The following is a 17101-nucleotide window of genomic DNA, read 5'->3' on the forward strand; positions in this document are numbered from 1 at the left end:
TTATGGATGACAGACAAACAACATCTCTTTTAAAGCAAAAATAAGGCTTCGATATCATATATTTACACTTGTGCTCATCTTCTAATGAACTACAGAAGACATGACGACATTTCGGGTTAGGGAACATAGTGAGTAACGATGCTCCCTAGTTTTTAGGGTGCAATGTGGGATTTTTTTTAGGGAGTGAATGTTTCCGTGCACTGCAACGATTTTGCAAATGAGACAGCCCTTAAAATGTCCGACTCACCGATCAGTGCCCTGACTACTGAACTAGGGAACTGATTGAGACGCAAGCAGACTTTCTATAAAATATGTTGAAGTGTGTCATTTTAGTTACGTCACCCAACGGAACTGCAAAAATAGGTTTTCAAACCTGTTTTTAGAAAATGTGAGTATTAATTGCATTACATTTTACAAAAAAATATGATGTTTAAGTTGTAAGTTATGGCTACGATAGCTTATAGTCTTATTCATGCTTAACTAATGCATGATTGTGGACTCTTAAAATAAAGGGTTACCAATTCATGCAGGTTTTGAACTACATGAGGTTGAATAAATCATGACAGCATTTTTGAGTGAATCATTTAATGGTGGTATACAAGAAAGTATTTTAACATCAAAAAATTATAAACTTCAGCTTTTAACGGTGCTGTAAGTGATTTCGTACATTTTTCCCGACGTATTCCTTAACCACCTCCTGCACATTTGTCTCAAATCTCTTACGAAATGACCATTGTTGCTTAATCCTGGAAAAGTTCATATAAGCATCATCAACCTTAGACTAAATAATGTTTTCCAAATGGCCAGAAACTTGATATTCTACACAAAGGAAATGGCTGAAACACGTTTCCTTATGTGCATTTCTGCTCCCCTTTCGGAAACAAATATCAAGATAATACTCAGGTTTAAACTTTAGGGATCTGCCTCGACTGCTTAATGCATATCCTGCTATTCCCTGGGCTACACTTGTCTGTGTTGGTTTAAACTGTTTTGTTGGTCAGTGTGTCATGAGGCCATCCTAGTGTTAACCGCTGTGGTTTACGCAGCCCACACACACTTTCACACACTCCTGAGAGACCGACAATTCTTCCTTGTCTCTCAGCTTGTCTTGGAGTGACGTGTGAAATTCCACATTAGCTTTCGAACTCCTTTTGCAATGCACGTTAACATTCTGGAGCCCAGTGCTACAGACATTAGCACTTCTCTTTGATGTCTCCTACAGTTTTTAGGTAATTCATTTGAGATTTTAAAAAGTCATCCTTGAATTTGAAAGCTTCCCTATTACTATTGCTCATTGGGCTGTATGCTTGCTTTTTAGGTAGTAGCACTGGTGCAAGTAATTTATTGCTATTTGTATTATGTACTACTACTACGATTTTGATACAATGTCATAATTTAATGAGTTATTTTATACAACGATACATTTTTATTACTATATTCATCACAACAAAAATCATGGTGCTGCAACACCCTCACAATTTCCATGACTGGGCATTTGCCCCCACCACCTCAGAATGGGTTGTACCTGTAATACTTAGATTTTAATCATTTTTTGTTAACATTAATTTTAATAGTTTAAGTAGACCACTGAAAACCCATATCCTCCAACCACTAATCTGAATAGCCTATTAGAGGAACTCATCCAATGACAGTGTTTCGCTGGATCCAGTATATAAAACACCACTGTTTAAGACCATCCTCTTGAAATTAAAGGAATATTCCGGGTTCAATACAAGTTAAACTCAATCGACAGCATTTGTGGCATAATGTTGCTAACCACAAAAAATAATTAGGACTCATCCCTCCTTTAAAAAAAAAAAAAAGCAAAAAAAAGCAAAAAAATCGAAGTTATAGTGAGGCACTCAATGGAAGTAAATGGGGGCCAATTTTGGAGGGTTTAAATACAGAAATTGTAAGCATATTTTTTATTAAAGCACTAACATTAATTCTTCTGTTATTTGAGCTGTAAAGTATCAATCATAGTCAAAAATCATAGCTTTGACAGTCGTTTTAGGGTTTACGGTATTACGTCATCATGGCAACAAAGTTGTAAAATTGGATATAACTTTACACAGAAAAAGTTAGTAGGTGATTTTATTACACTAATTACACCATTCACTCTCATTGTACAGTAAGTGCCTTATAGTGATGGGTCGTTCATGAAAGTTTCAGAAGAACGAGTAGTCTGAGTGTGATTCGCTACTTTGTCGTGGCCGTGCATGCGAAAAATCCGTATACATGTTTTATTCATTTGACATGTGACAGCAGCATAGGCTCTGTACAGGAAACAGAAATGATTAGTTCATACTCCCAACCCTTCTTAAATACAAGCAGTTAGTCAGGATTTATTTTTGGCCCTCACAGTTATAATAAGTGTTTCTGGTATTACATTTTGGCTTCTTTATTTCTTACAGTTTATAACTTTGTAAATATTTCTGTCATGATGGTTCTTTTCAACATTGAATCTGGTAATAAAGTGTTAGTTAATGCTTTAAACTTTATCTGTATAATGGGAAAAATCACATTCATAAGCAAGATTTCAAGCCCAGTCCTAAATGGTTTATATTAGATTTACAACTTTTATCTTCTCTTCAGAAAATATCATGGACTACAAAAGCTATGAGGAAACCTCATATTATTGACTTGTCTTATTGAATTGATTTTGGATAAATTGTAATTATTTTATTTTTTTCAGTGCATCCCCTTGTTGTATAATTTACGTCCTCCTTAAGTCCTTATTGTGAGCTGAACATAATTTTCCTTTTGAATTTACTGATAGTCATCTCAAACCATTTGACTTTAATGTTACACTTGGCAGACAATATCAGAATCAAAATCTGATTGAGCTTTATTGCCAAGTATGCTTACACATACAAGGAAGTTGTCATGGTGACAGAAGCTTCCAGTGCACAAACAATACAGCAGCAAGACAGAGAAAATAATAAAAAATAGAATAAAAATAAAAAGTGAATAGAAAATAAGTATATATAGAAATACACAATAAGACTAATATATATATATATATATATATATATATATATGCATGCATGCATGTATGTACAAATACAAATCTGTTCAACACTGTATACAGTGCAAGGGAATGTAATGGCAGAAGAGGTAGGGTATGATGGATAAATATAAATAGACTAAACTGTGTATTGCACATAGTTATTGCTCAATGGGGCAGTTTTAACTGTTCATGAGATGGATAGCCTGAGGGAAAAAACTGTTCCTGGGCCTGACAGTTCTGGTGCTCAGAGCTCTGTAGCGTCGGCCAGAAGGCAACAGTTCAAAAAGGTAGTGGGCAGAATGAGTGGGGTCCAGAGTGATTTTTCCAGCCTTTTTCCTCACTCTGGAAGTGTATAGCTCTTGAAGGGGGGGCAACCAATAATCCTCTCAGCAGTCCGAACTGTCCTTTTGTAGTCTTCTGATGTCTGATTTCATAGCTGAACCAAACCAGTTATTGAAGTGCAGAGGACAGACTCAGTGACTGCTGAGTAGAACTGTATCAGCAGCTCCTGTGGCAGGTTGAACTTCCTCAGCTGGTGAAGGAAGTACAACCTCTGCTGTGCCTTTTTTGCAATGGAGTCAATGTGGGTCTCCCACTTCAGGTCCTGTGAGATGGTAATGCCCAGGAACCTGAATGACTCCACTGCTGCCACAGTGCTGTTCAGAATGGTGAGGGGGGTCAGTGTTGGGGGGTTCCTCCTAAAGTCCACAGTCATCTCCACCATTTTGAGCGTGTCCATCTCCAGGTTGTCAATATCTTGTAAACACTTCCTCCATTAAATAAATTAAAATAATTCATCATGACAATTCTTATGATTTTAAAATGTCATTTATATTCACACTGAAATTAATCATGATACAAACAACTGCAACACACTGAACTATAAGCTGTAAAGAGAAAAACTATTGAAAGACCAGTAATTGTCACTTGTGAACAAATCGTTTGTCTCCTATGCTGAGCCTAGTAATGGTCACGTGACAAATAAATGAAAGACTCAGATCTGAAGACCGAGTTGGGAGGTGAACTAATCATTTCTGTTTCCTGTAGAGCTATGCAGCTGTCACATGACAAATGAACAAAATGACTTGAATAAAGATTGATTCATATTGCTGAATGAGATTCAAAGATCCAAATCTATAAAATGATGCCATCTTCCCATCACTAGTGCCTCACTGTAACCCAGATATTAGCTTTTTTTGTTTTTTTTTATAAAGAAAAGGACGTCAAAATTAATTTTTTGTGGTAATCAACATTATGCCACAAATGCTGTCGATTGAGTTTAAAGCCTAGTGCACACTACATGACTCAAGCTCATCTCCTTTGTTATTTTGAGTCTGCAATGAGAAGTCTCAGATCTCATGACGAACGGACTTGTTGTGTGAACACTCCTGTGACTGGCTGAGACTAGTCCTAGACCCTACGACGGATTTCAAACCTGCTAGACATCTTGTCGTCAGTTGTGCGCACTGTCCTGACGAGTGAGAGACCGACAAAGGGCAACAGCCAATGAAATACAGAGAGAGCGCAAGAGGAGTGAAAGGTATTGGGAAGGAGACAAAAAAATTATTAGAAAATTAAATAAAACATCACCCACATCTCCCTACCCACTGTCTTTTATTATTCGTAAGCGTAATTTTAACATGCGTTTTATGTGATACATTTGAAATGGGGTGACCATAAAGACAGCTGTAACGAGGTTCAAAAAGATTTGTCCACTTTAAACAAATTGGGGCTTGTAGTTCAACAGCAGAACCACCTAATAAAACAAGAGTTTAAACTTGGCCGGTTATGTGTGGATTTAATGGGGAAAGACCTGTCCGATCTGAAAATGGAAAAAAGCGAATACACGTATATGCACAATAACTTCACTAAATTCTTCATTGTGTCTGAAATCAACATGCAGCAACACAGATATGAGAAGCACACACATTAGAAGCTCAGTTAATATATTCCACTAAAATAATGTATTCACTAAAATAACTCCAAATTCTGCACTTAATGTCACTTTTGCACTTCTGTTAAATTCAAATATAATTAAGAGGATCTGTGAGCAGGTTTTAGCGCTTTCTTTTTCTTTGAAATTTTGCACTTTATTATCATTTAGTAAAACACAGATGTAATAATTGATTTACGCCCTCATGAAATCAGAGACTTTACCCTCATAATTCGAACACAGTTGGTCAAAAGAGACGACCAGGTGTAACAGTGATGTGCCTTGCATGTACACATGTGATCGGATCACCCAAAACACATTTTATTACCAATTTGAATAGTTGTGTAGTTGATACATCACTCATGTAGTGTGTGCACCAGCACAATGGAAAACAAGACTGTGAGGCGCAGGGCCTGAAGTGTGTACTTGGCTTTACTTTTATTGAACCCAGAATATTCCTTAAAACTACTATACAGTATGCTCAAAGAATTTGAGAGCAAATGGAAAAAGTCTCTCTTTTTTTTATTGATCTCATAAGTTTCTGCTGGCCCTATTTTTTTTATTTTATTTTTTTAGTTTTTTGCGTGCAGGCTGTAATGTGTGACTCGTGAGTGCGACCAGAGTGCTGCGCGTGGGATGGAAGGAATAGCAAAGTAGACATCAGGCTTATTGTATGTGTTCTTTGTTGCAATGCTACTCATAAGTGGTGACAATTATCACACATGCTAATGGGTTTCAATTAGGGCTGGACGATATGGCCAAAAATATTATCAAGATATTCTTTTTCATATCGTTCGGTATCGATATTTATCACGATATACATTCACATTTTTTGAATTTCCAATTTGGCAGAAGAAGAAAACCAAAAAATCCTAAACAGTCAAAATAGTCTATACCAAACAGCATTGGGGGCCCAGAGACAGCCAAAGCAGCGGTGTCTGAGGGATCTTCTACCAAAATATTAAAATATTTTATAGAGTTTATCAATCGAGTGCAGTTGTTAAAAGATCATCTGTTCATTTAGAAGCATAATGACAGCATATCATTTTTACATTCAAATAATTTTTATATTTCTTTACATTCAGATACCCAAGTATGGGGGGCATAAAAGCCCTTGTGACTGAGGAATGATACTGTATGGGGGTAAAATTTATCTGAATGGACCATTTTATATTTTCATTAAAGGGAGAAAGAATAGGCCACCAACTAGTAATTTTATTGTCTTTCCTTGTCATCCATGCCAGAGATGATTAATTTCACAAAATTAGAACAGAAATCTATTAGTTTAATATTAAAGGCTCATAACATGCTGATTAATGAAGCTAAATTTATAAAGAAAAACGTTATTGTCCAAAGACGCTTATGTGGCGCCTTATGGCTACTTGCATGCAGGGAAAAAGCCAACGAATGCGGAGCGGGACAGGGCATAAATGAAGCATGTTCGGTGCTAGAGAAAAATATTCAAGAATACAGCGCAGAAAGATCAGATCTGGTGTACGCTGCACTGTTGTTTTGTTGTGCTGCTTACTAGAGACGAAGAGAGGGCTAAACCGTCGTCATGATGTCTTGCGGTCTGGATGTAATCAATCTTGGGTCCGGTGACTGGCGTAGCCTAATCGTTAGCAAGGCACTGCCTGCTAACGTTAGCAACTTCGTACAGTCTGAGAAAGCCGAACTGCTTGCGTTTTTAGGGACACGCACATGATCGTCTAAATGTAGAACACAGGCTAAATATCGAAAATTACTCAAGCTTATCATCGATATCGTGGAAAAATTTTTTATCGCTATAAATATCAAGAGTGATTTATTGCCCAGCCCTAGTTACAATTTGTCGTTGCATAGTATAATTTTTAATCGAAAATGCAAGCAAGACTGTCGCAAGAACAGCCCTGCCTAAGGATTAGGAAAATCTAGGTGGGCAATGCCCCCCCAGCCCTCTCTTTGACCCAGTCATTCATTCATATTCTCTCTTTGTTTCTTGTTAGATCACAACAGATTTGCGGCAGCGTTGCACAGACAGTCACACTGGAACATCAGCTTCAGCTCCGATGGCAGCAGGGATCATCGCTCTTGCTCTGGAGGCAAAGTAAGCCACTGAGATTACCCCATCACTAAACCTTATAATAATTATGTTAGTCAACGTTTCTTACATCTGAACAAACTTTCATGGGCTCTTTCTCCAAAACTTTGTGAGCTGCCTTGCGGTGTTCTGTCATCTTCTTAGGCAGCATCCTAACTGTAATGGAACCTCATTAGTGACTTATTTGGAGCGCTCTACATAGGCAGCAACTCAGCCTGAAGAATGCTAGTTGTGTCATGCACTAAGTGCATAGCAGAATTGACAAACGATTGATTTCAAGAGTTGTACGCAAGCGTGTTGCTAAGATAATGACGCAATACTCAAAGCATAAAAATACTTATTACAATTCTCGATTCAGATTGGCCAATCGCAGCATCGAGTGGTCTGATATTTCTGAATAACAGCTGCACTTTTGGGGATAAAGTGATATTTTACCGGTCATCCAGATAATGCGAGTCATCACTCTGTAATCTTTACAGGTAGGCTAATAAAATAATTTCAGCTCAAATCAATATTTCATGTCCATTTATTTAGTTGGCAAGTAGTCTTGTAATAAGCAGGATAATGAGCATTCAAACAGTAATTTTCGAAATATAAACACCTGCAGAATTCAGACGCAAACCAGAGGTGGAATTCAGCAGTTTCTGAACGTCTCTTTCTGGAGGTCTTTGCGGTCATTTATTGTATGAAAAGAAAGCGACCGCAAAGACCTCCAGAAAGAGAACTTTAGAAACTGCTGAATTCCACATCCGGTCTGAGTTCAGCAGGTGATTATATTGCGAAAATGACCGTCTAAATGCTCATATTTGTCATCTTGGATGGTTTTTTTACTAAGCTTGTAGTGATTGCCTTATTTATGAAGAAAGCATTGCAATACTGCCTTAAAATTGTACCTAAAGAAAGTGTCTTACCTTTTGGAACCATCTGTATGTCAGGATGTTTTCAATATGTTTTCCTTGTTATGTCTCCTTTAAAACTTCTCGAGAGTCGTGTGGGATAGCTGACTCATTCTATAGAAACCAGTCATGTTGAGAGTGGAATAGCATGTTATTCATTTGCATTATATGCAATGTTCTCAGACATTTTTGCTATTGAAAGAAGATTCTTGTTTGTCATGGTTATGACAATGTGAGCGCTCCACATATAAAGTTGTGTAGTGAGAGGCACACGTCCCATCAGTTACAACTGTGTCTGATTACACTCAGGAAATACTGAGGAAATCCTCTGCATATGGCTGCCATGTGACTGCATATTCCCGGCAAAATGTAAAATCTTACTCTGCTCAGTGTATTATGTGAACAGGGGGTGGCCCATGAGATTTTGAGAACTACAGCCTCAGCGGAAAATTATTAAAGTCGCAGTGAAGTGCCCTGACAAACCCAGTTCTGTTAGGTGTTTTGACGTATTTCCTTCTGAGACAGGAAGTGGGGGCGGTCTAACGACTCATCACATTTTTAAAAGTGGCCAAAAGACTTTAGTTTACAGCCACACACACACACACCCCTTGTGTCAGAGCTGCTTACTGGAGAAACTTGACAAGCAATCTCAATACTGGCCCGCCTGTCCACCAACTTTCTTTGCTTTTGACGAGGCTGGAGCCATATTCAATATTCTGAGAAAAAAGTATTGTGATATCTACAGTATAAATTATTTTATTTGCACAGCCCCAGTGTTGCAGATCTCCATTAATTGACTCTCTTATTTTTGATTCTCTCTTACAGTCCTTTCCTGACGTGGAGAGATGTGCAACACATTATTGTGAAGACATCTCGTGCTGGTCATCTCATTGCCCCTGACTGGAAAACCAATGCAGCTGGTTATAATGGTAACAACCTTTTTTCATGCACTATACTGTATGCAAAGTGGGATGTTTGAGAAACAGGGCACCCAAAAATTATTGTGAATAAGTGCGATGTTGTTAGCTCTTTTTAAGCCTTCATTTATTAGATAGAAAAACTGGCTTCTTGCAGTTCCAGACACCCAACTTTGTTTTTTTTTTTTTTTTTTATTTTTTAAGCAAAGGCATAGACTACTTAAAATCCTACCACAGGCATTTGGTCGATTAACCGATATTCCCGGCCCAAACTGACTCTATCGGTTGAGCCTATCGGTTATAAGCATGAAAACAGCGATATGAAAAACCGATGGTTGATTTAGAATTCATTAGTAACACACTTTGAAAAATCTTTGAAAAAATCTTTGAATTCAAATGCACAATTCAGAAATAAAAATAGCCACAATATGTAGAAGGGTTGGCACTCCTAAGAACATATAATATAAAATTTTTATTTTTTCTCATTCTCACATTAATGTGGAAAATTCTCCATAAATGGACGTGACAGTTGTGAAAACAGCACTTACCTATAGGCTACATGAAGAGGGAAACCTAAATGCTTTGAAACAAGCAGACTTTGACGTCTGAGAAAATGGTATGATATCCATCAGTGCTGCATGATTGATTGATTGATTGATCGCAATATAGCCTTGTGCGATTACTAAACCATAAAAGTCTGTTTCTGCATTCAGCACTGCAGTCAGCACTGTGTGAGCAAGCAGCGCCCTCTAGCGGTCTACACACATTTTTACATGATGTGGTTGACGTTTTCATGGAATTGCCCAACATATGCGTAGCATGAATTTGTAATGTTCTATCTATCATATACAATACAAATATGTTAAATGTAAGTTCTGTTTTTTTGAACTGCAAAAACAGAAGTGCAAAAATGTTTTAGAAGTACAAAATAACCTTTTTCTTATCGATCATCATGTTATCATATTTAGTTATTTTTTCTTTTTTATCTTTTTATGTTTCATTGTGGCTCTCTTAAAAATGTTGGTCTACATCCTGTAGCTGCAGTTACCTCTGAACTCCATAAAGATGCTGTATTATCATCAAGATGAAATCTGAGGGTGAATAATAATTTATAACAAGGACACTTTGGATAAAATGATAGCAGTTTACATCAGAGCGAGCCAAGTATTGCTGAGTCCGAAGCAAAGTATGATTATGATTAATGTTAATTTGAGATCTACTGATTTACTGTTGACTTTTGGTTGAACTGTTTGTCTACTCACTGTAGTAATAATTGTAAGAGTAACACCTATCCAGTGTAGATGTAGGGAAATAACCGTACAGTTATAGATTTACACTACATGGCAAATGTATGTGGACACCCAGAATTGCCATTCTGGAACAGACAAGGGTCCTGTTTTACCTTTATTATGTGTCTAATGTGCATAGTACGGGCCAAAACCATTCATTAGACGGGGGTGTCTACATTCTTTTGGCCATGTAGTGTAGTTGTAATACTTCCAATACACTGAATACAGCAATTTACTGAATATTTCCAGACTAACAGTCCACTTTCCCATTTACAACATAGAAAATTGTTGCAAAATCTTCATTGACTGTAGTTTTGAACTTTATAGCAAATCTAAATCAGTATATATATTGTTATTTTTTTGTTGAACAATTAAGTTGTACATATTCTTACAGTTAGTCACCTGTATGGCTTTGGGCTAATGGACGCAGAGGCCATGGTGAAAGAAGCAGAGCACTGGAAACAGGTTCCTTCTCAGCACATATGTGTCGAGAATGCAGATAAACAAATCAGGTACTGCCCAGCCCATAATAGATGAAGTTATATTATATATAGTAGTATTTTAAATAAAAACTTTGTTTTCTGTAGAACCATCCGTCCAGAGCACGTTGTTCGGTCCGTATACAAGGCAACAGGCTGCACGGATAATGCGAACCATCATGTTATTTATTTGGAGCACGTGGTTGTACGTATAACAATTACGCACCCACGAAGAGGAGACCTGTCAATCAACCTAACCTCACCGTCAGGGACAAAGTCACAGCTGCTCGCGAACAGGTAAAATGACTAGTATTGTTGACAAATAACAAGTATTTGGATACATTGAACTTGGTTTACTGCATACTGTAGTACTTTGTATTAATATGGTTAAGCTTTTCCTGGTGAATCCCAATATAATTCTGAGCAATTCCGGGTGGAATTTTGCCAAAAGTAAGTGTTGTTATAATGCTAATTAAGTCATGTACTTTGCACTGTTAGGTGTTATAAATTTCTGTGTATTGGATGTAGTCTAGTAGTATATTGGGTTCCCATTGTCATGGCAAAACTGGAGATAATAGGGAATTTTACAACTGTGTCATGGAAAATCATGGAAATAAATAAAATCTATGGCAATTTCTATTCTGAATATAAATTTTTTTCTAGTCACACTATTCTAAAATATTTAATCAGCTAGAACCAGCTGTCCAATTTGTGAGCGAATCTTTTCTATGAATCAGTCAAACTCATTCACAAATCAATCTGACTGATTCATTAGCAAATCTGTCTGAATCGGAATGATTTTTAAACATCCTTATCCAGTAATCAGAAACTCCTGAAAAGGTCATGAAAATTCATTGGTCAAAAACTGTGGAAACTCCGAATCAAATTAGTGTTATTACAGGCTGTTCGATCACTCAATGGAGGGCTTTAAGAACTGGGAGTTCATGACCACTCATTGCTGGGGAGAGAAAGCCACTGGAGACTGGATACTAGAAATCTATGACTCTCCCTCCCAACTCAGGAGCCAGAAAGCTCCAGGTAGTTCCTTAAAACAGCATTCATAACCCTATTAATACCCTAAGTGCTTGATTTCAGCACTCACACATTGAATTGTAATTGTTCCAGGCAAGCTGAAAGAGTGGTCACTGGTGCTTTATGGCACCTCCGTGCACCCCTACTCGTTCCGCAGTGACAAGCCTCGCTCATTGGCCGAGCCTCAGCCTGAGGATGAGTATAGTGAGGAGTATGGTGGTGAGTGTTGTTTTATTATCATTCTACACATCACTGAATATCTGTGTAAACCTTCTGAGCACATTAGATTCTGTTTTCTTATGTTAGGCCCCTGCCACCCAGAGTGTGGTGAGAATGGCTGTGAGGGCCCCGGACCCCAGCAGTGCATCACTTGTCTGCACTACTTCCTCAAGTTCAAGAACAACACCAGGTATACAGCTTTACATAGTCATTCCAGCTTTAGGGGCCATTCACAACAAGTGTTGTGTCCATCTCTGCTGTTATTAATTTGTTTTTTGTGTATACATGCGCAAGACAAACGTCATTGACCATGGCACCATTCAGTAGCGGTTCTAGCTTCCATGTCACCAATGCCTAAATCCACCACTGGCACCACAGGAGTGCCACTTTTTTTTTTAGTTTCCATTCAGTTACAAAGAGCTACAACTTTTAAAAACACTGAAAACTGCATTTTTTGTGCAAGAACATGTTTGGCCTGAATGGCACTTTAATAAAGGCACTTGTCAAAGTGATTTCTGTCTAATGTATTAACCCACATGTTCTTGCGGTCTGGCATTTTAATGGTTCGTAACAGTAAAAATATAATTGAAGTACCAGATTGATGCTTTGTGACTTTCCCTTATCTTATGAGAACTGATTATAAACAAAATTTCAGTTTTATATCGGACTGACATCACTTAAGATTCTGGTGTAGACATTTCAGCAGTTCACTCCTGCCAGTTGTTTATTGGGATTTGTTTTATTGTATCTTTGTACAGTGTGGTTTTGCTGGGGTCAAATTGACCCCAAACAGAAATCATGTTACTAGAATGGATACTGTAGCAGTCACATTTCTGAAAGGTCTATGCCTACTTTGATAAAACAGAGGTATAAAGCTTCAATAATTTCTATTTACTTGGTTTTGATTTGGTCAGATAAACATATTAGATGAGTCTGAGGGGAAAATAAGAGGCTTATTAAAGTTTTTATATTATTTTTACACATACATCATTGGGATCTCTGAGACCACAAACATGAAAGTTAATCTTAAACAAAACATGATGGTGAAAAGTAATTTCAATAATGCTGCAAGCAGATTGAGTAAAGTGTATTATTTGTAGAGCTGTCAAAATAACAGCGATCAATTAAAAAAGTTTAACGCATTAATTTTTAATCCATTTACTGTACTAAAGAATAAACCAGCATAAACACTGTTTGGAAGGGCAGAAACTAGTGGTGGTGATTTTGATTCATTTCAGTGACACGATTCATTTGATTCTGTTCAAAAGATTCGTTCATTGATTCGTCCATTCACCATTTCTGTAAGTTACGCCTTTGTGCTTGTAGATGGTGCCAAATGACCATCTTTTAATGAAATAAATTGAACCAAAAGCAGTCAGCATTCACGACCAGAACAAGTCTAATTAAGTGTCTACAATTGTACTAAGAGACTTCAGCACTGCAGAGTGTTCAAGCATCATAAGCGTTTCCACACAAATTACAAAAAAAGCATATCTATCATACTGTGAACTGCTTAGCATTACTATTTATTAAGCTACACAAAAATAGACAATACTAACCTACAAAATAATTAAGAGTTTCAATTATGTTCATTCTTATGTCACTGTAATGTGTGGTGGTCATCACTCACTTTTATTCTTAATTAATCTGGCCCCTTTTCTTGTTGAACGAGATTGACGAACTCAACAAATGACATGCAGCTCCTTTGGTTCAGTCGAACAGCAGATCCTCGTTCATGATGACTGATCCATTCATCTCGTTCGCGAATGAGTGCACCAGTTTATTAATTTAGTTCATGAACAAAATGACCAACTGATTCAGTGAGGGGTGTATTCGTTCAGTTGGTCAAACCAATGATGTACTCCTTCACAGCCAGCACTCAAATGCTATTGGCTCGAATTGGCTTCGAAAGGGAAAGACGTCAATGAACTAGAAATATGATTCAGTGTATGGAGGTGATCGAAAATGATTCACTCACTTAAATGATTTTTTTTCAAAAAGACCGAATCGTTCATGAACTAAACATCACTAACACATACAGCAGTGATTCATTGTCAGTGATAAAAAGAAGGGGAAAGGACCTCTTAATGCTATTTGATGTACAAAACAAGCCCAGATGGGACTTGTGAGAGAAATCAAGTATTTATCAGCTTATGTAAGGCGCATTTTAATTACCACATAAGCACATCAAGTCTTAACTATCACCAGAATGCAGAATGAGATGTTTTTGTCTGCAAGCGCTTTTCATGTGAAGTTCAAAATGACGCTTGACGCAGGCGCTGACGCTCTGACGCGAATCATGAATGCAGCTTCCCAATTGCTTTAACAAAGCGGATTTGCCATCGGATTTATTGTGGAGGATGACAGTTTAAGAGATTTAATGCCCATTGCAATAAAAATGCAACCTATGTGGGGACTAGTTCTTTCAGTCAGTTAAACTCCCACTTAGACTTTGGGAAACGTTTAATGTTACTTGAATTGGTGCTATTTTAGTGCATTTCTATCTTTATACTGTGGAAGGCTTTGTTTGGAAAATGTTAATAAAGCATTATGTTGTTACATATTGTTTTGTTTTCTTTCCTAAGAAGGAAGGAAATGAATTTTGACAGGAAAAGAAGTATATTTATAGTCAAATTCAGCACTTTCAATTGTGATGAACTATGAAAAATTATGCGATTAATCGGGATTAAAAATTATAATTGACTGACAGCACTAATTATTACACTTGACCAAGGTGGATATAGATTATATTTTTCACTTATTTGAATTGGTTGAAGAATTTTGAAAGTTTTTAAGATGTGTGTGTGAAAGCTATTGCTTAAAATATGTGTTTTAATATCTCTTGTACTTTAATTTAAATCATTTTACTTGGAGACAATAGGGTTTCAGATTTATTAACTTCTGTATAAACACAGCGGCAAATGCTGACAACAGCTGTGTGTCTGCGTGCCTGTGTGTGTGCATGTCTTAAATGCATTAATACATTATGTTCTCTCTTCCAACCCCGGTTACACAAGCTGTGCTCGCATCTACAGTTGATGGCTTTCACAGACTCTGACTCTTGCCTTTGTTTCCTGGTGAAAGTGTTTCTTCATGGCTGCCAGATGTTGATTTTTCTGCTCTCATGCGGCTCTTTCTGACTGTGTCTGTCTGTCTCTCTCAGGACGTGTGTGCCTGAGTGTCCGTCTGGGTTTTTCCGGGACGATAAGAAGCGCTGTAAGAAGTGCTCTACGCTATGCGAGTCTTGTGTTGGCAGCCGTAGCGATCAGTGTTCCACCTGCCGGTCGGGGCTGTACCTGCTGGAGGGAGCCAACACCTGCATAAGCTCCTGTCCTGATGGATTCTACCTGGACCGGGGCAAGTCAACTCCCACTTCATCTTACTACTTTTTTTACTACAATTTGAAGAGCCCATTTAATCAAAATCTGAGTTTTGTGGCTTTTAGTCCATGCCTGTTAGCTTTGAAGCCATCTATATGCTGGTGTTCTCCTAAACCATAACATAATTAACTTGGCGGATACATGTTTTTTAAATTGACGTTATTTGTCTTTCGTAAAATAGATTGGCTTTATAAAAAGGGACAAGCCCTTCAGTATGTTTCAATAGTAAATACATCAAAACAGGACAGAAAACTGTGCTGGTCAAGTGGTTTCTTGGGGTCTTTAAGAAGTACAAGCTCTTTCTACATAATTTTTTTGAGATCTTAGTAATTAGGTTTGACGGCACAATGGAATGTCTCTGGTTTTCTTTTCCATACAACTAAATTAAATGGGGAAGAACTGTGTTGAGCTTCAAAAATGACAAAAAACACCATTATGACTACTGGCACATCACGTTCAGGTACGAGACATGCCAACAACACAAGGCATTTAGTTTCATTGTCATCAAACCTGGCACGATGCATCTTAGCAGAAGAATGTAAAGTCATATGGGTTTGTAATGACATAAGGCAGGGTTCCCACCTGTCCTGGAAAATCTGGAAAAACCTAAAATTTCACAGTGTTGTTTTCCATTCATGGGAAAGTCATGGAAAATGAGAAAAATACCTAAATACCTTGGAAAATTATTCTTTGTCCTGGAAGATATTTTAGTATAGTAAACATGTTAACAATCAGGACTCTAGATAGGTGTCAAATCCAGAAATTTGTATAGTTTTTTTTTTTTTTTACTGCTGGGTGTTGCACATTGTAAAACAACATCATCGGTTGACTGTCTTGAACAAAGCTTTATCATGTAAATATTTTTTACTTTGATCCGATGAAATAGTTTAAGTATTGGTATAGCGGCAATTTTTTTTTGTTCCAATATTGCTGTGCTGTTACTTATAAAAACATTTAAATTTCAAACTTCAGACAATGACAACGGTCGGACTGCTAAATATGTTTTAAAAATGAGTTCACACCCTGAGGTGGTAGCGTGGTGTTGTGGCCTTTACACCTCGAAATGTGAATACATTTTTAATAATTCAACAATCAGAGTCTGCTTATACCACAGTTACAACATATCGGGACCTATGATTTCCACAATGCAGAAAACATGGACGGAATCACAGTCATAAAAATGGCATTAGTTCTAAAACGCGGAATGACAGTGAATGTTTGAATGCACAATAAATGAAGTTTAAATCATGGTATGTCCTAGTGTGATTAATAAAACCACAAAATTCTGCAATTTAATTGAATAAAAATTTAATCTGCATGTGCTGCGCACTTCAAAATGAATGTGTGAAGCCGGCTGCTTATACACTCAAAACACCTCGTTAGGATCATCACTATGATGACAGAGAGCAGAGCGCTTTGAAGCGTGTTGCACATACGGACTGTATATTAATTTAAAGCACAGCTTTTTTGGGTTTAATAATAATACTGGGCCATGTTGAGAATTGCTTGTCCGGAGGCAAAAACTAGTGTCAAACACAAACGCCAAAATAAAAGTTTGATTAAATGGACGTGTGAAATGGAGGAAAAAAAGACAAAAATATATAACTTCTGTACTACTTACGTAATGTTTACTATAATTAAATAATTATAATATAATGTACTAAAGCAATATCTTACATTTGTGATGTTCTGTTGTGCAGCACTTCATTTGACAAAAATATCTCCAGTGTTGTTTCGGATTGTGCTCTGAGGATTTTGTATAAAAACACTTCATTTGATAAATAAATTAATTACAGTAATTATATTTTCATTTAATTAAAGTTTTGATTAATTCATTTGATTAGACACCATTTTGATAATATTTAA

General features: G+C 37.1%; 1 protein-coding gene and 1 long non-coding RNA gene across 5 annotated transcripts in view; one reads left to right on the plus strand and one right to left on the minus strand.

The window, feature by feature from the left end:
• LOC127414540 (proprotein convertase subtilisin/kexin type 5-like) overlaps positions 1-17101 on the plus strand; it is an 83908-nt gene that overhangs the window by 30528 nt on the left and 36279 nt on the right. For all 4 annotated transcript variants that reach the window (XM_051652642.1, XM_051652641.1, XM_051652639.1 and 1 more), the window contains exons 9-16: positions 6929-7029; positions 8745-8848; positions 10520-10637; positions 10713-10901; positions 11506-11642; positions 11730-11855; positions 11943-12045; positions 15019-15212. In XM_051652642.1, coding sequence (XP_051508602.1) covers positions 6929-7029; positions 8745-8848; positions 10520-10637; positions 10713-10901; positions 11506-11642; positions 11730-11855; positions 11943-12045; positions 15019-15212 — 1072 coding nt within the window. The remainder of the gene's footprint in view (positions 1-6928; positions 7030-8744; positions 8849-10519; positions 10638-10712; positions 10902-11505; positions 11643-11729; positions 11856-11942; positions 12046-15018; positions 15213-17101) is intronic.
• On the minus strand, positions 6029-8165 carry LOC127414542 (uncharacterized). The gene is made up of 3 exons (XR_007892814.1): positions 7935-8165; positions 7094-7179; positions 6029-7018 (listed from the first exon to the last, which is right to left on the minus strand). It is a non-coding gene; the product is annotated as an uncharacterized LOC127414542 (long non-coding RNA).

Source organism: Myxocyprinus asiaticus, chromosome 24 (assembly GCF_019703515.2).
Source record: "Myxocyprinus asiaticus isolate MX2 ecotype Aquarium Trade chromosome 24, UBuf_Myxa_2, whole genome shotgun sequence".
NCBI classification, from domain to species: domain Eukaryota; kingdom Metazoa; phylum Chordata; class Actinopteri; order Cypriniformes; family Catostomidae; genus Myxocyprinus; species Myxocyprinus asiaticus.